The sequence below is a fragment of the Oryctolagus cuniculus genome, chromosome 11 (assembly GCF_051225735.1).
Source record: "Oryctolagus cuniculus isolate XC-2025 breed Fujian yellow rabbit chromosome 11, ASM5122573v1, whole genome shotgun sequence".
Lineage (NCBI taxonomy): Eukaryota > Metazoa > Chordata > Mammalia > Lagomorpha > Leporidae > Oryctolagus > Oryctolagus cuniculus.
The window spans coordinates 77,818,877-77,842,279 of record NC_142877.1 but is presented as its reverse complement, the minus strand read 5'-3'; the positions used below and the strand labels follow the sequence as shown (position 1 = coordinate 77,842,279).

The 23,403-nt window shown below is 37.2% G+C and overlaps 1 protein-coding gene across 1 annotated transcript in view; it reads right to left on the bottom strand.

Moving 5' to 3' along the window:
• LOC100355530 (GLIPR1-like protein 1) overlaps positions 1-21,024 on the bottom strand; it is a 41,138-nt gene extending 20,114 nt beyond the window's left edge. Inside the window, exons 1-3 of the mRNA XM_089309068.1 lie at positions 20,851-21,024; positions 12,100-12,345; positions 4,199-4,299 (exon numbers count right to left, since the gene is read on the bottom strand). Coding sequence (XP_089165194.1) covers positions 4,199-4,299; positions 12,100-12,345; positions 20,851-21,024 — 521 coding nt within the window. The remainder of the gene's footprint in view (positions 1-4,198; positions 4,300-12,099; positions 12,346-20,850) is intronic.
• Positions 21,025-23,403: the final 2,379 nt, after the last annotated feature.

The window sequence follows — 23,403 nt, the reverse complement described above, 5'->3', positions numbered from 1 at the left end:
TTTATTTATTTATTCGAAAGTCAGAATTACAGAGAGAGGAGAGGCAGAGGTGGGGGTGGGGGGAGAGAGAGAGGTCTTCCATCTGATGGTTCACTCCCCAATTAGCCATAATGGCTGGAGCTGCACCGATCCGAAGCCAGGAGCCAGGAGCTTCTGGGTCTCCCACGCAGGTGCAGGGGCCCAAGGATTTGGGCCATCTTCTTCTGCTTTCCTAGGCCATAGCAGAGAGCTGGATTGGAAGTGGATCAGCCGGGTCTTGAACTGGCGCCTATTTGGGATGCTGGTGCTTCAGGCCAGGGCATTAACCTGCTACAGACATGTTTTACATGTTGCTTTTCCCCAGAGCTGCTGAGACTGCTCTATTGACCTGTCTGGACCACACCGACCCATCCTGGGCTGGGTTTCCTACTCAGTATCCCTTCTAGTTTCTTAGATAGGAGATGAAGTCATTGATTTGAAAGCATTCTCTATTTCCATCATGAGCTTGTAGTGCCATAAATTTCCCACCAAGTCCTACTTTATTTATTTGTTGTCAATTTCAACATTCTTTTTTTTCCCCAAAGAAACCTTTTATTTAATGAGTACAAATTTCATAAGTACGACTTTAGGAATATAGTGATTCTTTCCATTGTACCGCCCCCCTCACTCCCACTCACCTCCTCCCTCTCCCATTCCCAGTCCCATTATCCATTAAGATTCACTTTTAATTAACTTTATACACAGAAGACCAACTCTATACTAAATAAAGATTTCAACAATTTGCACACACACACACACACACAGAAACTGTTTGAGAATGTTTTACAGTTAATTTTCATAATACAACTCATTGAGGAGAGAAGTCCTGCATGGGAAGTAAGTGCACAGTGACTCCTATTGTTAATTTAACAATTAACACTCTTATGTATGACGCCAGTGATCATCCAAGGCTCTTGACATGAGCTACCAAGGCTATGGAAGCCTTTTGAATCCACAAACTCCATCAGTATTTAGACAAGGCCATAAGCAAAGTAGAAGTTCTCTCCTCCCCTTAGAGAAAAGTACATCCTTCTTTAATGGCCACTTCTTTCCACTGGGGTCTCTCTCACAGAGATCCTTCATGTAGGACATTTTTTTGCCACAGTGTCTTGTCTTCCTATGCCTGAAGTACTCTCATGGGCTTTTCAGCCAGAGCAGAATGCCTTAATGGTTGATTCTGAGGTCAGATTGCTATTTAAAGGAATTGTCATTCTGAGTCTGCTGTATGGCCAAGTCCTACTTTAACAGAATCATATACATTCTGTTTTAATTAACATACAGGTCAAACTAATCTGTAATTTTCTTCTTTATTTCTTCTTTGATTCATGGATTATTTAGAAGGGTGTTGTTATTTAAATATCAGAAATTTCTAAAGACTATTGTGTTTCTTATTTGTAGTATAATTCAAATATGGTCACAATGTATTTTGCATGATCTTACTGTTTAAATTTATTGACTTATTTTATGGCCCGGAATATGATCTACCTTGGTAAATGTTTCATGTGCACTTGAAAATAATATGTGTTTTGCTGTTTTTTGTGGCACAGTCTACAAATATGGCAGACCATTATCAATAATCTTAACAAAATTTCTACTGTTATGACTTTGAATTCCTTATCTCTTCTCCTAGAATATCTAATCTGTTATTAACTTTGTTTATCTCAGGTGTTGTAGTTTTCTGATTTCAATATTTTCCATATCTCAGCTTAACTTTTAAAAATATGGAAAATGGTTATAAAAAGTATTTTAATATCTTTCTCTACTAATTCTAACATCTGTGTCAGTTTTGCATCAGTTTCAACAGGTTATTTTTTTCATTAAAAGTAATATTTTACTGTTTGGTAATATTTGATTAGATACCAAAAGTTATAAATGCCAAGTGCTGGATATAAATGTATCCTATAGATATCCTTGAGTTTTTTCTGGGATGCAGTCAAATTATGTGGCAACATGTTGATCACCCCAGCTTTTGCTTTATGATTTATTAGTTGAGTCTAGAGTAGTTAGTTCTTTTCCTATATGCCTTCCAGGAGAGGTTTCATATTACTACTTTAGGTGGTTCTTACCCTGGTAATTTCCTTATAAGCATGACTGATCAGTACTTCACTCAGTAATTAAGGGATATCCTTTGCAGATCTCTACTGTTCTCTCTCAGTGGAGTTCTTTTTTCCTTGGAACTCTATTTCATGAACTCTAGCTATGCTGGTTTTCTGGCACTCTAAACTCCATTTCTTCAACTCTGCAAGTCCAACAAGCTCTTAGTTGCCCCACATCCTGTGTGCTCCATGTGCCACATCCTGAAAAGTGTTTCCAGTCACATCTGGGGCAATTAAGGGGCAAATTTTGTTTTCTATTGCTTAGGAATCATAGCCTTGACAGCGTGTTGAGAAGTTGCTTTACATATTTTGTCTCTTTTTGGTTGCTGCTTCACATAGTAGAGTATATTTATCTATTACTTGACCTATAGTGGTGTAGCAATATCCTCTATGCTTTCATAAGACTTTTAAGAAAACTGTTGTGTATGTAAATTTTTTTGGCACCCAAATCTGGCATATTCTTAGCAACATGGTGCTCTACTGCTTTTTCATCAAATCTTAAGCAGGAATCCCTATTATTTTCCAATTTCAAATTCAAATTCAGGTGATCAGTCTTAGTAGAAAACAAATAAGGGTCAGCAATTCTGCAATTTCTTTGATATCTATACAAATTTTTTTTGTCTCAAGCTTTAAGACAATATATTTATCATTCTTGTTTCTGCCTTTAAATGAGAGGCAATGGAAAATAATGCAGAGATACATGTTTTAGTTCTCTGAAATCATTTTGGAATATTTTACCTTCTCTTTGCCAATCTATATATTTATTGTTTATGCTCTCATCTTTTGTTTATTTTATTTTTAAATCATTGATTGTTAAAGAATGGGTTATTAAATTTATTTTTATTCTTCCTTTTGTATTTCAATGGGAGTAGAGTTGTAGAATGTTTTTTTTAGTCTTTCATTAGGCTTGTTATATATGTTTGGATACAGAATTATCATCAATGTTTATATAGTTCTTTTTAATGAAGAATGTGGTTTACTGTCATTCCCAGTTATGTTTGCATTCTGTTTACATTATATTAGAGAACATCTGCCACAATTTTTGTATTCCATTATTTAGCTATGAGGCAATGCTTTTTTTTATTTTCTCTCTCTCTCCCCCCCTCTCTGTTTTTCCTAAAGAAGGATTCCACCATTTTTACTCTCATGTTTAAATATTTTACATTTTTATAAGAATTTATTCATTAATTTATTTGAAAGGCACACAGAAAGGGAAAGAGGGACAGAGGGAGGGAGGGAGAAGAAGAGGAAGGGAGGGAGGGAGGGAGGGAGAGAGAGATTGATTGATTTTATTTTTTTAATAAATAAACCTTTTTTAAAAAAGATTTATTTATTTTATTTGAAAGGCAGAATTACAGAGAGGCAGGAGAAGAGAGAGGGAGAGAGGTCTTCCATCTGCTAGTACAATCCCAGGTGGCCGCAACAGTTATGCTGATCCAAAGCCAGAAGCCAGGGGCTTCTTCCAGGTCTTCCACGTGGGTGCAGGGCCCAAGGACTTGGGCCATCTTTGACGGCTTTTCCAGGCCATAGCAGAGCTGGATTAGAAATGGAGCAGGCAGGACTTGAACTGGTGCCCTATGGGGTGCTAGTACTGCAGGCAGTGGCTTTACCTGCTACGCCACAGCGCCAGCCCTGAGAATGATTTTCTATTTGCGGGTGTATCCCTCAAATTCCAGCAACTCAGTCTGGGCCTTGCTGAAGCCAAGAGCCAGGAACTCTGTTTAGGTTTTTACGTGAGTGGCAGGAATCCAAGTACCTGGACATGACTTATTGCTTCCAGGCAGATTAGCAGGAAACTGGATTGAAGCTGAGGTATTAGGAATCAGTCCCAGGACTCTGATCTGGATTGTAGGTATCCCAATCCCAAGTGACAGTTCCACCTGCTGTGCCATAATGCCTGCCCCTGCTTCTTTACACAAGACAATAGTCTATCCTCACCTTCTATTTTCACATATCTCATTTATTTCTTATGGTAGAGGGAGGCTTTATTTACCAAAAATATACTTGTCTCTAGTATATCTTTTAGTAAACAATTGCTAACATTTGATTCAATCTAAGATATTATTAATAGCAAAATAACTTACGCAGGTTCATAGTTACAGATAAATATTGAAGTAGAAGCTTCTCCAAGGTTAGGGCAAATTTTAATTGCACAACCAACTTTATATGAACTGGCCCAAACTACCTGTAAGGAAATAAATTTCAAAATAAAATATGCAAAAACAATTATATGCAAATAGTGTATTATGAGAATAGCCCTAATCTTTGTCAGACTACAAAAAAAAAGATACACATAAATATTTTGGCCCATTTTTTCTAATTTATAATATTTAGCTCTAAATGACTATGTTGTTAAGGCTACTTTCGTGAGGGCTACCTTTTTTTTCTCTCACAAATTATCCTCTTATATCAAAAGAATAATGCAACACATAGCCCAAATTATAATTTCTTCTACATGATTTAGGAAATGCATTTTAATTCATTCCATTGGTGTAACATGCAAACAATATTCAAATAAGACTATAAATTTTTTTTGACAGGCAGAGTTAGACAGTGAGAGAGAGAGAGACAGACAGAAAGGTCTTCCTTTTCTGTTGGTTCACCCCCCAAATGGCTGCCATGGCTGGCGCTGCACCCATCTGAAGCCAGGAGCCAGGTGCTTCCTCTTGGTCTCCCATGCAGATGCAGGGCCCAAGCACTTCGGCCATCCTCCACTGCCTTCCTGGGCCACAGCAGAGAGCTGGACTGGAAGAGGAGCAACCGGGACAGAATTAGGCACCCCAACTGGGACTAGAACCCCGGGGTGCTGGCGCCACAGGCGGAGGATTAGCCTAGTGAGCCGCGGCGCTGGCCAAATAAGATATAAATTAAAGTGATAATTCACTTTTGTTTTTCTCAGAAATATTCTAGTAAATGATTACACTTTTAATTTTACACTTTCAGCCATGTTATTACCTTTGTTACATCCTAAGACAAATAGGGATTAAGGAGTTCATTGAAAAATTGTGTCCCAAAAGATTTAAATTAATATTTTCCCCTCTAATTTTAAGGAATAACAAAGTTATTAAAGAATATTGGCATGGAAAGTCATCATTATGAGAGAGAAAGAGGTGAAGAGAATCACCAGTACTTTGTAACAATGAGACAATGGAATTTTTCTTCATCCTCCAAGTGAAAAAGAAGGAAAATATTAATATACTGCATGTGGAAAACAAAATAATCCTAGGAAGATTGATACAGAATAGATTTTGACAGCACAAATGAGTTTTCTGAGTTCCATTTACTTGACAATTTCATTACTAAAACAAACTAGCCTATTTAATAAAATAATGTATTAATTGATTCTTGTTATGTTTTTGATATAACTAGAATCAATAGTTTCAGCAACTATATTTCAAAGGTTCTTTATCTGCTTGAGCAATAGCACAATAAAATAAAACACAGAGAACTGAGAATTAGGAGATCAATTTTGCTCACAATCTTTGGGCAAGCAGAATAACTTGGAACTAGTTTTTTATTTAGTAAAACTAGATTTAGCTAGATAAGTAAAAGATCCCTTTTCTTTTGATGTTTATAAAAGTTAATAAGCTTTACATCTCAAATACATATATTTTTAAGAAACCATGGTTTAAAAATAGGTTCCTAAATGAAATTTTATTTGCTCAATGAATGTAAATTGTGATTTTTTTTTTAGATTTGGAAATAGTAAAAATAAATATTGACTATGTATAGGTTCAAAATGTACCATTTCATTGAAAGAACAAGATACACTATTAGTATTTCTCCTTGATGTAAGGAGAAAATTTACAAATATGTGTAATTAATTTTTCAAAAAAGATTTATTTATTTGAAAGGCAGAGTTACAGAGAAGCAGTGACAGAAACAGAGAGAGAGAGAGAGAGAAAGAAAGAAAGAGAGAGGTCTTTCATATGCTGGTTCCCTCCCCAAATGGCCACAATGGCCAGAGCTGGGCCACGCCAAAGCCAGGAGCCAGGAGCTTCATCCTGGTGTCCCACATGTGTGCAGGGGCCCAAGAACTTAGGCCATCTTCTACTGTTTTGCTAGGCCATAGCAGAGTGCTGAATCAGAAATAGAGCAGTCAGGACTCGAACCTGCACCCATATGGGATGCTGGCACTGCAGGCAGTGGCTTTATCCTCTCCACAGCACTGGCCCCAAGAATACACATTCTTTTCATCAGTGCATGAAACATTTCCTAGGATACACCATATACTAAGCCATAAAACAAATCAAACAAATTCAAAAATGAAATTCTATCATGTATCTTTTCTGACAACAATGAAATAAAGCTGGAAATTAACAAGGAAAGAACCTCTAGAAAATATACAAGCACATGGAGACTGAACCACATGCTCCTGAATGAAAAATGGGTTTAGAAGAGATCAAAACATTAAAACAAATTGAAATGAAATGTATGGGATATGGCCAAAAAACAGTTCAGAGGAAAGTTTCTAGCAATAATTGCCTACATAAAAAATTGGAAGGATATCAGATAAAGAATCCAACAATGCCTATCAACTACCTAGAAGAACAAGAACAAAGCAAACCAAAATTATTAGAAATAAAGGTGTTGTACATTGAGATTTAATGCTATAACTAGTACTCAAACCGTATTTTTCACTTTATGTTTCTGTGTGGGAGCAAACCGTTGAAATCTTTACTTAATATATGCTAAACTGATCTTCTGTATATAAAGAGAATTGAAAATGAATCTTGATGTGAATGGAAGGGGAGAGGGAGTGGGAAAGGGGAGGGTTGCGGGTGGGAGGGACGTTATGGGGGGGGGGAAGCCATTGTAATCCATAAGCCGTACTTTGGAAATTTATATTCATTAAATAAAAGTTAAAAAAAAGAACTAAAGGAACTAAATAATTCAGGAAAAAATGAACAAAACAGAAAATTTTAAAAACTATATAAAAATCTGTGAAATGAAATGTTTGTTTTTTGAAAAATAAATAAATAAAGATGATAAACCACTGGGCCAGCTAACAAAAGAAAAAAAGGGACAAGACAGAAATTAATAAAATCAGAGATGAAAAAGATGTTATAAATGATACAAGAGAAATACAAAAAACATTAAGAATTATTGCAAACAGCCATATGCCAACAAATTGGAAAATCTAAAAGAAATGGACAGATACCTGGATGCATATAATTTACCAAAATGTAGGCACAAATGCATGAGAATCTGAATAGATCAATTACCAAAGCTGAGATTAAATCAGTAATAAACAGCCTGTCAACAAAGAAAAGCCCACTGGATTGCTTCCCTGCTGAATTCTATCTAACTTTTAAGGAAGAACTAATACCAGTTCTTCTTGAACTATTAAAAGCAATTGAAAAGAAGGGGACCCTTCGAAACTCATTATATGAGGCCAAAATTACCTCGTTTAAAAACCAGAGGAAGATACAATATTTAACATAACTATTCATTAGGCCAGTATCTCTAATGAATATAGTAAGAAAATCCTCGAAATATGTTCTAGCAAATCGAATCCAAAAATGCATCTAAAAGATCATCCACCATGACCAAATCAATTTATCCTAGGGATGCACATGGAACCCTGTACTCTCATGTTAATAATGTTATTGTGTCACAATAACAAACACATGGAATCAACCTACATGTACATTAACATGATTGGATGACTAAAATGTGGTATATATACATGATGGAATATCATTCAACCATAAGGAAGAATGGTGTCTTGATATTTGCAACAAAATGGATGGAACTGGAAATCATTACACTAAGTGAAATAAGCCAGTCTCAGAAAGACAAACATCACATTTTCTCTTATTTGTGGAAATTAAATTATAAAATGTAGGGGTCTCACATCATTTGATATATCATTATAAATATGGCTTCATTGAATCATAAATGACAATATGCCCTTCTTTTCCCCATATTATGTTCTTTTCCATGAATCCCTCATTTCTGGATGAATATTTCTGTTTTCAAAAAAAAAGATAATGAAAAAAATGTTGTGGAACATATTTTGAGATTAGTCATTTTCATAGCTTGTGAATCCTATGCAGTTCAAGGCATGTGATTCCCTATTTAGTTGTGCTATAATTAGTTAATTTTTAAAAACAATAAATTTATTCATCCATTAAAGTAACAAAACAAACTAATAAAAATGTAAACCCAATGTACCAAAACCTATGGGAAATAGCAAATTCAGACCAAGAGGGATGTTTATAACAGTTAGGTACCTACACCAAATAAAGAGAAGGTTTTCAAATAAACAACTTAATAGTGCAAGTCAAGAAATTATGAAAGTAAGAAAAAAACAAACCCAAAATTATTAGAAGGAAAGAAACAATAAAGATCAAAGCAGAAATATACAAATGATAGTCTAAAAAATGATGAAAGATCAATGAAATGAAGAGTTAAGTTTTTTTTTGGAAGATAAAATTGACAAAACTTTGGTCAGGCTATCTCTGGAAAAAAGAAAGATTCAAAAAAGTCAAAGATGAAGAAAATATGCTATATTTTTGGTATAGTTCATGTGTTCTGCAAGGGTTCACAAGGGTTGTCGTTAGGTTAGTGGCATTAGGAAGTGGTGGAATAATTTTTTAAAATCTATCTATTGAAAGGCATATTATATTATAGTATTATATATGCATATATGTATATATATATATGTATATGGAGAGAGAGAGAGTGTTTCATCCACTGGTCCACTCCCAAATGGCTGCAACGGCCTAGCCTGGGCCAGTCCAAAGCTAGAAGCCAGGAACTAGTAGCCCCATCTTGTCCTCCCATTATGAGTGGTAGAGGACCAAGCACTTGTGTCATCTTCTGCTGTATTCCACACACAATGGCAGGAATCTGCTTTGGAAGCAGTGCAGCTGGGACTTGAAGTTGTACTGTCATATGGGCTGCTGGCTTCATCAGTGCCAGCTTACAATGCTAAGCCACAATGCCAGCCCTGTGGTGGAAATTTTAAGAGGTGAAGCTAAGGGGCCAGTGCTGTGGTATAGTGGGCCAATCTTCTACCTGTGGTGCCAGAATCTCTTATGGATGCTGGTTCATATCCCAGTTGCTCCTTTTTTGATCCATTTCTGAGCTATGGCCTGGGAAAGCAGTAGAAGATGGCCCATGTGCTTGGTTCCCTTCACCTGCGGGGGAGACCTGGAAGAAGCTCCTGACTTTGGATTGACTCCACTCCAGCCATTGCTGCCATCTGGGGAGTGAACCAGCAGAATGAAGATCTTTCTCTCTATTTCTCGCTCTCTCTGTAACTCTACCTCTCAGATAAATAAATAAAATCTTAAAAAAAAAAAGAGATGGAGCTAAGTGGGAGGATCTTGGGTTATTGAGAGTCATGCCCTTAGAAGAGAGTAAAGTAATTCTTATAAGAGGGTTATTATTTAAGCCTGATCCTTGGCCCACTTATTCTTTGCTTACTTGTTCAAAATGCAGTCACTTGATGTCATACATGCTCCTGCCATTGCAATCCACCATGCTGTGATGCTACTGAGAAGCATTCTAACCAGAACTGGTTAATGTGCATGCCATATCCTTGAACTTCCAAAACTATAACCAAAATAAGTCTCTTTAGCATGTAGGCTATCTCAGGTATTTTTTGTGGTAATAAAAAATGGACTACTTGGACTACTACTCCTTACAGTGATGCAACTGAAATGCAAAGTATTGTTAGGGACTGTTATGAACAACTATATTCCAACATATACCTGGAAGGAGTGGATAAATTTCAGGAGATACACAACGGAATCGGGAAGACATAAGAAATCTAAATGTATCGAAATGTACAAATAACAGGTATAAGGTTGAATTAGTAATAAAATGTCTCTTTATAATGACAGACCAGATTAGTTTCATTGTTCAATTTCATAAAACATCAAGGAAATACTAATAGCAGCTCTTCTCAAACTATTCCAAAAATTGAAAAGGAGGACACTCTGTCAGACTCATTCTGTAAAGTCAGCATTACCCAAATACCAAAACCAGATAAAAACAAAATAAAGACTATAGATCAATATCCCCAATGAACATTGATGCAACAGTTCTCAAAATAGTGTGAAGCCAAATACCAACACGATTACACACTATCTTTCGGTGGGATTTATCACAAAGATTCAAAGATCTCCAAACACAAACAAGCAATCAACCTACTGAAGGACAAAAATCACATGATCATCTCAATGGATGTAGGAAAAAATTCTGTATAACTCAGTAGACTCTCACGATGAAAATCTTCAACAAATTAGGTATAGAAGGAACATACCTCAACACAATAAAGACTACACAAGTACATGACAAAGCCACAGCCAACATTGTGCTAAAAGGGGAAAACCTGAGTGGGGGTCAGCTGTGGTGCAGTGGATTAAGCCGCTACCTGCAGGGCCTATATCCCACATAGGCACCAGTTCAAGACCTGTCTGTTTCACTCCTGACCCATCTTCCTGCTAATGCACTTGGGAAAGCAGTGGAGGATGGCCCAAATCCTTGGGCCCCTGCACCCATGTGGGAGATCTGGGACAAGCTGCTGGCTCCTGGCTTCTGACTGGCCCAGCTACAGCCATCATGGTCATTTGGGGAGTGAACCAGTGGATGAAAGACTTCTCTCTCTCTGCCTCTTCCTATCCCTATCCATAAATCTGCCTTTAAAATGAATAAGTAAATATTAGAAAAATAAAAATAAAAGGTGAAAATATGAAAGTGTTTCCTGTAGACCTTAAACAAAACATGGATGTCCATTTCATCACTCATATATACATTCCCATGTTGAGTGCAGCACAATTCACAATACCCAAGAAATAAAAACAATCTAAGTGTCCATCAACTGATGACCTGATAAATAAAATATGATACATATGCACAATTCAATATTATTCAGCCATAAAATAGATAAAATCATGTCATTGCAACAACATGGATGGAGCTAGAGGACACTATATTAGGTGACATAAGCCAGACACAGAAAACCCCCACATATTTTCAGTCGTTTGTGATGAGAAAGTCATTTGGGATGAGAAAGTATAATAGTAACTAGCAGAGGCTATTTAGTGGATGTGTGAGGGAGGATAGTGAGAGAGTGTGTAATGGATGCTAAAATACAGTTCAAGGAGTGGAGGTAGTCCTTATGTTCTACAGCACAATACAGTAACTGCAGTCTGAGCATTAATTGTGCATTTCAAAATTACTAGAGGAAAAGAACTAACAGGTTCCCAAGAAACAGAAAACATATTTAAGGAGATAAAAATGCTAACTGTGCTGATTTGATAACTACACATTTTATAAATGTGTTGAATTATAATATTGTACCCCAAATATAAGTACAAATATTATATGTAAATAAAACAATGAAAAAAGGTAGTTTGAGAAAACTGCACAATACACACAGAGGAATAATATGAGGATTACAGTAGCTTTCCTGTTGGAAGCAATGTAAATAAGAAAACAGTGGAGCAAGACTTTTAAAGTTCAGAAAATGTCACTACATATAATTCTTTTTCCAGTGGAAGTATCTCCCAAATAAAGCTGAAGCTTCAGAAATCCAAAAGAAATTCAAAGTAAAAATACTTAAAAATTTGTCTTGAAAGGGGCCAGTGCTGTGGCATAGCGGGTAAAGCTGCTGCCTGCGGTGCTGGCATCCCATATGGGTGCCAGTTCGAGTCCTGGCTGCTTCATTTCTGCTCCAGCTCTCTGCTAAAGCCTGAGAAAGCAGTAAAAAATGGCCCAAGTCCTTGGGCCTCTGCACCCACCTAGGAAACCAGGAAGAAGCTCCTGGTTTCTGGCTTCAGACCAGCCCAGCTCCGGACATTGTGGCCATTTGGGGAATGAATCAGAGGGTAGAAGACCGCTCTCTCTCTCTGCCTCTGCCTTTCTGTAACTCTGCCTTTCAAATAAATAATAATAAATAAATCTTTAAAAATTTTCTTGAAACTGAGGTGTGCACAAATAAGGACTAATTTGTAAGATCTGAAATTCTTACCTGTGTGTAATGGCCACAAACTTTAGAACATGATAGAGTATCATAATCATAAAACTCTGTTTCATTATACCAAGCAACAATAGCATCCCTTGGTGAAAATATTTTTAATAGACCTAACCAGATATTTTCTCCAATAAATTGATAATCTTCACTGCAATCAAATGGCATTTGTAAACAGGTGTTATGTTTAAATTGGCATGTGTCTGCCCATCCTTTGGCTATCTTTGCCAAGCCTTCTTCCCAAATCTGAAAGATAAAAATAATTTAATATTGCATGTTTATTTACATTAAATTATTCCTATGATTGTAATAAATTTTGTTTGGAATTATTACTAAAATAAAATATAGCTTTTCTTTCTTGTTTACAATATTCACAGTCATTTCTTTTTAGTTCTATTTTTGTAGCACTTATATAATTCTTATTCAATGACAGTCAACTTTGTATTTCCAGTATGTATCAGGTGTCCTGATTTTTGAGACATTCAACAAATAAGTATGAATGTGACTAAAATAAGTCAGACTTCAAATCCTAGTAACTCACGAGGTCATGCATATTTATCATAAGGATGAATATCCATTGATTATAAAAATGGGAAAAACTAGGAATTAGAAGGAGTTTCCTTAATTTGGTCAGGAATATCCCCCAAAAAACACTCTGAAACATGCATCAATATATAATAGTGGAACAGTGAAATTTTTCCCCAAGATTGGGAATGAACCAAGATGTTTGCCCTCATTATTCCTATTTATCCTTGTGCTATAGGGTAGATAGCATAATGAAATATATAAGATGTAAATATATGAGTTATAAAATGTGTAATAATTGGTATGTTTCTAACTCTACCATTTGGGGCAAGTCAGCTTGAGCATGTCCCAAATTATACATCTCTTCCCTCTCTTATTCCCACTCTTACGTTTAACAGGGATCACATTTCAGTTAACTTTCAACACTTAAGAATAACTGTGTATTAATTACAGAATTAAACCAGTCATATTAAGTAGAACAGACAAAACATACCAGGGGATTAGTAACATACCAGGGGATTCCAATTCAATCCCATCAAGGTGGCATGTACCAATGCCATCTCACTAGTCCAAGTGATCAATTTCTGTTCACAATTGATCATAATGAAAGGACTAAGAGTCAAAGGGAGCACATAAACAAGTCTAGTACCTGCTAACACTAACCGATAGAATAAATAAAGGGGAGAGTGATCCAACATGGGAAGTGAGATACTCAGCAGACTCATAGAATGGCAGATGTCCTAAATAGCACTCTGGCCTCAGAATCAGCCCTAAAGGCATTCGGATCTGGCTGAAAAGCCCATGAGAGTATTTCAGGCATGGAAAGCCAAGACATTCTGGCAAAAGATCTCTGTGAGTGAGATCCCAGTGGAAAGAACAGGTCATCAAAGAAGGAGGTACCTTTCTCTGAAGGGAGGAGAGAACCTCCACTTTGACTATGACCTTGTCTAAACCAGATAAGAGTTGGAGAACTCAGAGGGCTTCCATAGCCTTGGAAACTCATGACTGGAGCATAGGGAGATTACTGATGCCATAGACAGGAGTGTCAATTGGTAAAGTCAGCAAAAGGAGTCACTGTGCACTTACTCCTCATGTAGGATCTCTGTCCTTAATGTGCTATACATTGAGACTTAATGCTATAACGAGTACTCAAACAGTATATTTCACTTTGTGTTTTTTTTTTTTTTTTTTTGACAGGCAGAGTGGACAGTGAGAGAGAGAGACAGAGAGAGAAAGGTCTTCCTTTTGCCGTTGGTTCACCCTCCAATGGCCGCCGCTGCAGCCGGCGCACCGCGCTGATCCTGGCAGGAGCCAGGAGCCAGGTGCTTTTCCTGGTCTCCCATGGGGTGCAGGGCCCAAGCACCTGGGCCATCCTCCACTGCACTCCCTGGCCATAGCAGAGAGCTGGCCTGGAAGAGGGGCAACCGGGACAGAATCCGGCGCCCCAACCGGGACTAGAACCCGGTGTGCCGGCGCCGCAAGGTGGAGGATTAGCCTATTGAGCCACGGCGCCGGCTCTTCACTTTGTGTTTCTATGGGGGTGCAAACTGTTGAAATCTTTACTTAATGCATACTAAACTGATCTTCTGTAAAAAAAAAAAAAAAAAAAAAAAAAGAAATTATCAATTCCCAACTTGACTCTCACTGGGATTAAACATGACAATAGGTCTGATCTGATTTCATCATCATTTAAAAAAAATCATCTATTATTTTTCACTTTATGTTTCTGTGTGGGAGCAAACTGTTGAAATCCTTACTTAATGTATACTAAGCTGATCTTCTGTATATAAAGAGAATCGAAAATGAATCTTGATGTGAATGGAAGGGGAGAGGGAGTGGGAAAGGGGAGGGTTGTGAGTGGGAGGGACTGTATGGGGGGGAAGCCATTGTAATCCATAAGTCGTACTTTGGAAATTTATATTCATTAAATAAAAGTTAAAAAAATGTATAATAATTGGAATGCATCATTAGGTAGAACAACAGATGAATGACTAGCTACACAGAACATTCATATATATATAACAGAAATATAATCACAAAAATAAATAAAATTATCAGTTTCCAGATAAAAAGAAAACATACAAAATTCAAGTTACTTCCATGTATACAAATAAATAGCTTTAAGAATATCAAGTAATGGGGCTGGCACTGTGGCACAGCAGGTAAAAGCCTTGCTTGCAGTGCCAGCATCCCATATGGGTGTCGGTTCGTGTCTTGGCTGCTCCTCTTTGATCCAGCTCTCTGCTGTGGCCTGGGAAAGTAGTAGAGGATGGCCCAAGTCCTTGGCCCCTGCACCCACGTAGGAGACCTAGAAGAAACTCCTGGCTCCTGGCTCCTGGCTTCGGATTGGCACAGCTCCGACTGTTGAGACCAACTGGGGAGTGAACCGTGGATGGAAGACCTCTCTCTCTCTCTCTGCCTCTCCTTCTCTCTGTGTGACTCTTTCAAGTGAATAAATAAATCTTTTTAAAAAATGATATCAGGTATTTACAAGTAAATCCAATAAATGATACTCAAAATCTCTGCTTTAAAAACTATGAAACTGGGGCGCTTTGGCACAGTAGGTTAATCCTTCACTGGTTCTAATCTTGGCTGCTCCTCTTCCGATCCAGCTCTCTGCTATGGCCTGGGAAAGCAGTGGAAGATAGTCCAAATCCTTGGGCCCCTGTACCCACATTCTTGGGAGACCAAGAAGAAGCTCCTGGCTCCTGGCTTCGGATCCGCACAGCTCCAGCCATTGGAGAGTGAACCAGCAGATAGAGGACCTTTTTCTCTGTCTCCCTCTCACTGTCTGTAACTCTACCTCTCAAATAAATAAAAATAAAAATCTTAAAAAAGAACTATGAAACCTATTGATTATAACATTAAAATGGAAATGCAAAGGATTTTTAGAAGTAAAATGAATTAGAAGACTTGCTCTACAAGATACCAAAATTTATTAGAAAGCTACATTAAGATACTGTGATGGAGGCACAAGTACAGATAAATAGCCATGCATAACAGAAAGGATTTTCAGGTGCTATTTGTGACAAAAGTGACAGGCTTAATGTAGTTATCTTTGCCAGGATAATTTTTTTTAAAGATTTATTTATTTATTTATTTGAAAGTCAGAGTTATACAGAGAGAGGAGAGGCAGAGAGGTCTTCCATCGCTGGTTCACTCCCCAATTGGCCGCAATGGACAGAGCTGTGCTGATCCGGAGCCAGGAGCCAGGAGCTTCCTCTGGGTCTTCCATGAGGGTGCAGGGGCCCAAGGATTTCGGCCATCTTCTGTTACTTTCCCAGGCCACAGCAGAGAGCTGGATTGGAAGTGGAGCAGCCGGGACTAGAACCGGCGCCCATATGGGATGCTGGCACTTCAGGCCAGGGCGTTAACCCGCTGCACCACAGTGCCAGCCCCACCAGGATAATTTTTAAATATTTTTATTTTGAATTAATTATAAATTCACAAGAAGTTACAGAAAATACCACACAGAAGTCTTAGGTAAATTTCACCTAATTTCCACAATGTTAATGTCTTTGGTAGTCTCATATCCTAACAAATTGACATTTTAAGGCCTTTTTAGATGTTAAGTTTTATATGAATTCATTTATGTGTGTGTGTGTGTGTATGTGTGGTTTTATGCTGTTTTTTTTTAATTTTTTTTAACTTTTATTTAATGAATATAAATTTCCAAAGTACAGAATATGGATTACAATGGCTTCCCCCCCATAACGTCCCTCCAACCCGCAACCCTCCCCTTATGCACTCCCTCTCCCCTTGCATTCACATCAAGATTCATTTTCGATTCTCTTTATATACAGAAGATCAGTTTAGCATACATTAAGTAAAGATTTCAACAGTTTGCTCCCACACAGAAACATAAAGTGAAAAATACTGTTTGAGTACTGTTTTATGCTGTTTTAACATGTATAAAATAAAGTAAAATCACCTGCACATTCAAGACACAGAACTGTACCTTGAATGCATTGATTCTTTGTGCTAGCCCTTTCAGGTTGTACTCTCTCACTCCACTATGCCATCCCTAACTGTTTGCAAACAATATTGTGTTCTTCATTTCTATAATTTTGTTCTTTCAAGAATGTAATTTAAATAGAATCCTACAATATGTAAACATTTTGAGATTAGGTTTTCCCACTCAGCATAATCCCCTTAAGATCCATCTACAATGTTTCATGAGTTGATAGTTGTCCCTTGAAATTACTGAGAAGAATTTTATGGCATGAGCATACCACAGTTATTATTTTATCCAATAAATGTGAGTTTTGACAAATTGTCTATAATATGTATGAACAAATTTTGGGGTAGCTATGTTTCCTTTTTCTAGAAAAAGCAAAGGAAAAAGTGCCTAGTACTTTTATGGGTTTTAAAGAAACTTCCAGGAGGCTGGTATGTGGTATAGTGGGTTAAATAACTTCCTGTGACACTGGCATCCTATATAGGAGCCTGTTTGTATCCTAGCTTCTTTACTGCTTTCCACTCCAGCTATCGGCCAATGGCCTGGGAAAACAGCAAAGATGGCCTAAGTGCTTGGGCCCCTGCTACCCACATGGGAGACCCAGATGAAACTCCTGCCTCTTGACTTTGGCAAAGCCCAACCCTGCCTGTTGCAACCATTTGGTGGCTGAACCAGCAGATTGAAAACTCTCTCTCTCTCTGTAATTCTGCATTTCAAATAAATAAAGAAATCTAAAAAGAAAGAGAAACTGCCAGAATGTTTTCCATGGTGGCTGTACTATTTCGCCATCACACCAGAAAAATGAGACAGATCCATTTTCTTGATATCTTCATCAGTATTTGATATTGTCATTATTTTTAATTTTAGCTTTTCTAGTTAGTATGTAGTGAAATCTCATTCTAGTTTTCATTTATATTTCCTTAATACTGCTGAACATATTCTCATATGTTTATTTTCCATGCACAAATTCCTATGGTGAAATGTCTGTATATTCCTGTGGTAAATTTTTTTTTCATTTTTGTAATGGCTTTTTTTTCCTCTGTTGAGTTTTGAGAGTTGTATTTATGCTCTATATGGGATATTTTTATCATATACATGGTTTGCATGTATTTCCTCCCATTCTAAAACTTGCACTTTAATCTTTTTAGCAAGATATTTTAAAGTGTAAGACTTTTATATTTTGATGAGGTCTAATTTATTGACTCTGTTTTCATAGCTGCTGATTTGGTGTCATGTCTTCAAAGCAGTACATAGTATTAGGAAGCTTCAGCTAGCCCTAGGTCCCAAGGATCTTCTTCTGTTTAAAAATAGTTTTTATGTATATGTTAGGCATTATTAATTAATTTTATCTTTATTTTTAAAATACTTCTATTTTTGGTTAAAAATTTTAATTTTAATTTTGAAATTGTTATTGAGAACAATTTCATGTATTTCACAAATACAATTCTAAGAATATATCAATACTTCCCTCTGTCCCTCATTTAAATCCACTTCCTTCCTTTTTTTCTTTAATTTTGTAATAATATATTGTCAATTTATGTTACAAGCACAGGCTTAATGCACCACTAAACATGATATTCAACAAGTACAAAGTAGAATAGCCACTATTCCACAGGAGCACACACAAGGTCTAAAAATAATTATGAAATCATAAAATGTTAGTTTCATTCTTATACATTTTTGTATTCTGTGTTAACTACAACATATCAGAGAAAACATATATTTGTCTTTTTAGCAGTGGCTTGTTTCACTAAGCATAATGGTCTCCTGTTGCATCCATTTTGTTGCAAAAGGCAGGACTTCAATCTTTTTATGGTTGAGTAGTATTCCATCGTGTATACATATCACAATTTCTTTAGTCATTAGTTGATAGACATCTTCTATAAACATGGGGGTGGATATAACTCTTTCACATGCTGATTTCATTTATTTTGGGTAAATTCCTTAGTAGAATGGTTGGGTCATATGGTAGATCTATTTAAATTTCTGAAGAATCTCTACACCATCTTCCATGATAACTGTATTAGTTTACAATACTGCCAATAGTGCATTAGGGTACCTTTGTCTCCACATCTTCACCAGAATTTGTTATTTGTTCATTTGTGGATGATAGTCTTCTAACTGGGGTAAGGTGAAACCTCATTGTGGTTTTTATTTCCATTTCCCCGATGGCTACTGATCCTGAGCGTCTATTCATGTCTGTTGGCCATTTGTATTTCAACCTTTGGAAATGCCTATCATATCCTTATCGTATTTCTTCACTGGATTATCTGTTTTCTTGTTGAGTTTATTAAGCTTCTTATATATTCTGGATATTAATCCTTTATCATATATATAGTTTTCAAATATTTTCTCCCATTCTTTCGGTTGCTTATTCATTTTGTTCAGTGTTTCCTTTGCTGTGCAGATCCATCAGTTAACACACATAATGACCTTTGTCTCTTTTAACAGTGTTTTTCTTGAAGTCTATTTTTTCTGTTACAGATACAGTTAGTACTGCACCTTTGATTTCCATGTGCATGGCATATCTTTTTTCATCCACTCACTTCTAGTCTTTGTGTACCTTTATTGGTGAAGTATGTTTCTTATGGGCAGCACATAGTTGGACCTTATTTTTATCCATTCAGTTAGTCTGCATCTTTTAATTGGTGAATTTAGTGCATTCACATTCAAGGTTATTATTGACAGGTAATGGCCATTTTTCCATATACTATTCCTGTAATTCCTATATTCATGGCCATTTTCCCATATATTATTCCCATCATTTGTGTTGAATCTCCTTTGTTTTTTCACTTTTTTTTTTTTCACCACTGCCTTCTTTCTTGATGTTAATTGCCTTTCTCTGCTTTTGTATGTAGTACATCCTTAAGTATAAGCTACCTGTATGTCTGGGTATATAGGGACAAATTGTTTCAATTTAAGCTTATCTTTGAGGATGCTTATTTCATTTGGCTACTACAGTCTTTGGGGAAGAGGATGTTGAAATTCGCTGGTGTGTTCAGTGCCCTAGCTTTCCCTGTGTCATGGTGAACTAGCTGATTCACAGCTCATAGTGAGCTCACAGTGCCAACAAACTTCACCCACACAGATATATGTACTTGCACTCCTACTTCTCTGCTACTGCCTCTGGCACTCTTCCTGCAGCACTCATCACTAGTCATAGCTGCTTTGGAGTATCTTGGTGGAGAAGGAGGCAAATACTAGATGTCTGTATATAGCCATCTTGAATCTCCCTATATCTTTATTAATTTCAATAATATTTTATTTCTCTTTAATTTTCTTCATTGATTTATAATAATTCAAGAGTATGTTATTTATTTTCCAAATATTCACACAGTTTCTGAAGTTCCTATTCTTGATGTCTAGAATTATTCCATTGCCTTCACAAAAGAAACATGATATGGTTTTGATATATTTGAGCATGTTTAGGTTTATTTTGAGTCTTAATATATACTCTAGGTGGAGAGTATTACATGTGCTGATAAGAATGTGCATTCTGTAGCTATAGGATGAAATGCTTTGTATCTGTTAGATCCATTTGGTTTACAATATAGTTTAACTCTGATGTTTCTTTGTTGATTTTTCTTGCATTATCTGTGCATTGATGGCAATGGAGTGTTGAAGTCCTAATTAATTTTTTTAGAGTCTTCATTTCCCTTTGTATATAATGCTTTATATAATTGGGATCTTGAGCATTGGGTGCATATATGTCTGCCATTGCCTCTTATTAAGTTGCTCCTTTTATCATAATCTAATGGGCCTTTTTCTAGTTTTTGGCTTAAAGTTTGTTTTATATATGTATAGCTGTTTCCTCCTGCTTTTGGTTTCCATTTGTGGGGGATGTTTTTCTCCAATCCTTCACTTCTATGTGCATTTACTTAAGTAAGTTTCTTAAGCAGTACTATGTATTGTATCCTTGCGCTATTTTTTAAAATGTAAAGTATTTTGTGTGCATGGGATGGAATATACTAAAAAAAAAAAATCGAACAAATCTATGCAATGTAGCTATAAACCTTAGCAATGAAAATCAAGCAACTTCCAAACCCGGATATCTTCCCTTCTGTTCCCCATGGAGCTCAGTCCAGGCAGCCAACAACTTGGAGTTCTCCCCTCTCTCTTCCCTTCCACCATGACCCTGGAGGAGACAGCCCAGCCAAGGCGTGATTGTTTTTAACTGATTTAATTCAAATAAATTGAAATGCATGGGTCTCCCAGATACCTTAGGATAAACCAGAGACAAGCGCGATCAGCGCCGGTTCTTTCCTTACCATGAATTTCATGTCGGCCGCAGGGGGGCTGACTTTGCCGCGCCATTCGTTGTGGGTTTTGACGCACTCGTCTATAAAGTGAGGGTCTGTGATAGATGGGACTTTGAGAGATTCAGTGGTTACCAGATACAGACCTAAGGTCCACAGGCAACTCAATTTCCTCTTCGGAGACATGGAAAGACGCGGAGGGTGCCCACGCTGCGCGGGCCGGTTAACGGCTCGGCAGTGCCTTTTCCCCACCCCGGGGACCACGCTCTGTCTCCCTGGGCTCCATCCTCCTGCCCAGGCTCGAGCCCAGCGCGGGGACGCCCCGCAGGCAGGCTGGGTCTCCGAGGGAGGGAGACACCACCCGGATTTGTTGGCAGCAAAGCCCCGGGCGACAGAGGGAAAGCCCTGAGAGCCCTCTGGGGCAGAGCTTCAAGTGCTTTCTGTGGCTGAGATGAGGACTTCCTGCGGAGGGCGCCCGGGTGGTCGTCCCCCTGAGGACGTGCAGGCTGCACAGGGTTAGGTAAAGAGCAAGGTGAACTGAATGCTGACAGTGGGCCCAGGCCTGTGCAAAGCATTGTGTGTTAGCTGGACTCAGCTTCCATGTGCAGCTTTTCTGTTGTTTCAGATAAACTGCAGCACCACGTTGCTCTTTTCCTTAGAGACTGGGAAGAGAGGAAGAATAAGGGAATCTGTCTATTTGGTGACATTCTGTGATCCTAAACCGGCACCTCATCAGACATTTAGCAATTTCTCATTTTTCTCATTTTATGAGACTGACTGCTCAGAAAGATAAAAAATTAATTTTATTTGATTTTAATCTATATTATTTACATTGTTATTCATTAACTGTCTCTTTTCATTGTATTAAATGATATTTTCTTAGATTTATGTGTTTCAAATAAATGCTTTTATTTAATCACTTCAGCTGCTTGAAATGTCATTTAATTCAAGTGAACAGATATCTATATGTACTGAATATTCTATTTTAGTCTATTAACTTTGCTAATTACAAACTAAAATGGAAAAAATCCATGTTGCTGAAAGTACTTACCACTTTTTAATAGAAAGCAGAAATTAGAGAGTAAAATGACAAAGTGCAAGGTTCTCAATGACAATTCTAATGGGTAATAAGGAAAATATTTCTGGTGGTCTACTATCTCCAATGCTGTTTCTATTATATGCTACTTTACAATTATATACAAGAATACTTCAGAGAGTTTGGCAAAATTGGCATTAAAAGATAAGTTTATCTTGGCATAAACTTTTTTGAAATCCATTGTTTTTTCATAATATACATTGTCCATGAACCTCTGAAGAGCACCTGTATATAGTCCAAAGACATGAGTTTATGTGTACACAGATATGTGATATATGTGTGTGTTTAAATATATCTATATATAGTATTCCCCTCATTGCATTTAATTTACTTACAGATCCTATTTATAATATATCTGAATGCAAAAACTTTTTGCCATTCGATGAATAGCCAACATCTTGGTTAGAGCCAATATCTCCCTACTTTGTGACATTCTTCTACTTTGTTTCTTTGCTTTCATTATTATTCTAGTACAATTGATTTTTATACAGAAGAGCTACATACAACATAAACTCTCCTTTCTCCTCAAAATCCTTCAATGGACACTCATCACAATCACAAGTAATATCAAACCTGGAGTCCAAGGTATAGCTCACAAGATGCTTTATAATCTGACCATGGCAAACACTCTGGCCACTTGCTTGCATCAGTAGCAGCCTCTCTCCTAATTTAGCTGCATTCAAAAGTTTGATGAGCATGCTGTCTATCTCCTCAGTCCCTTTGTACTTGCTGTTCCCTTTGTCTGCAGTGTTCTCTCCAGAGTTCTCTTCAGTGAAGTCTTCCCTGTTGACACTATGTCCCCCATTTGTCAGTCTATTTTTAATGCATTAATTACTACCTGAATTTATATTACTGATTTCTTTAGCATCAACCTGCTATATTCCATTGAAATTGTCATCAAATCAGTGGCATTTTTTCTTCATTGGTGTATCTCCAACACCTAAAATAAGTACTGAAGCTATAAACCTTGAAACAAATTTATTGGGTGAATGAATGAAAAAGTCAATACTTTTAAAAACAGACATTTTATTTGAAAGAGAGAGAGAGAGAGAGAGAGAGGGAGGGAGAGAGAGAGAGAAACTGACTCTGAGAATCCATCCACTGGTTCACTTCCCAGATGGCTGCAATGTCTAGGGTTGGTCCAAACTCAAGATAGCCCAAAACTCCATCCTATATTGCAAGGGTTCGGTCACTTGGGCTATCTTCTACTGCCTTCCCAGGAAAATTAGTAGGTAGTTTGATCAGAAGCAAAGCAACCCCAATTTGAAGTGGTACAGCAATATGGTATGCCCAACGTCACTTAATATGGTGGCTTAATCTGCTGCTCCACAATACCAGCCCCAAGCACTTTAAACTTTCTAATAGAACGATACTTGAAATAGTTTGTGGAAAATGTATATTATGAAAAAAACAAGGGCCAGCGTTGTGGTATAGCAGGCAAAGCTGCCGCCTGCAGTGCTGGCATCTCA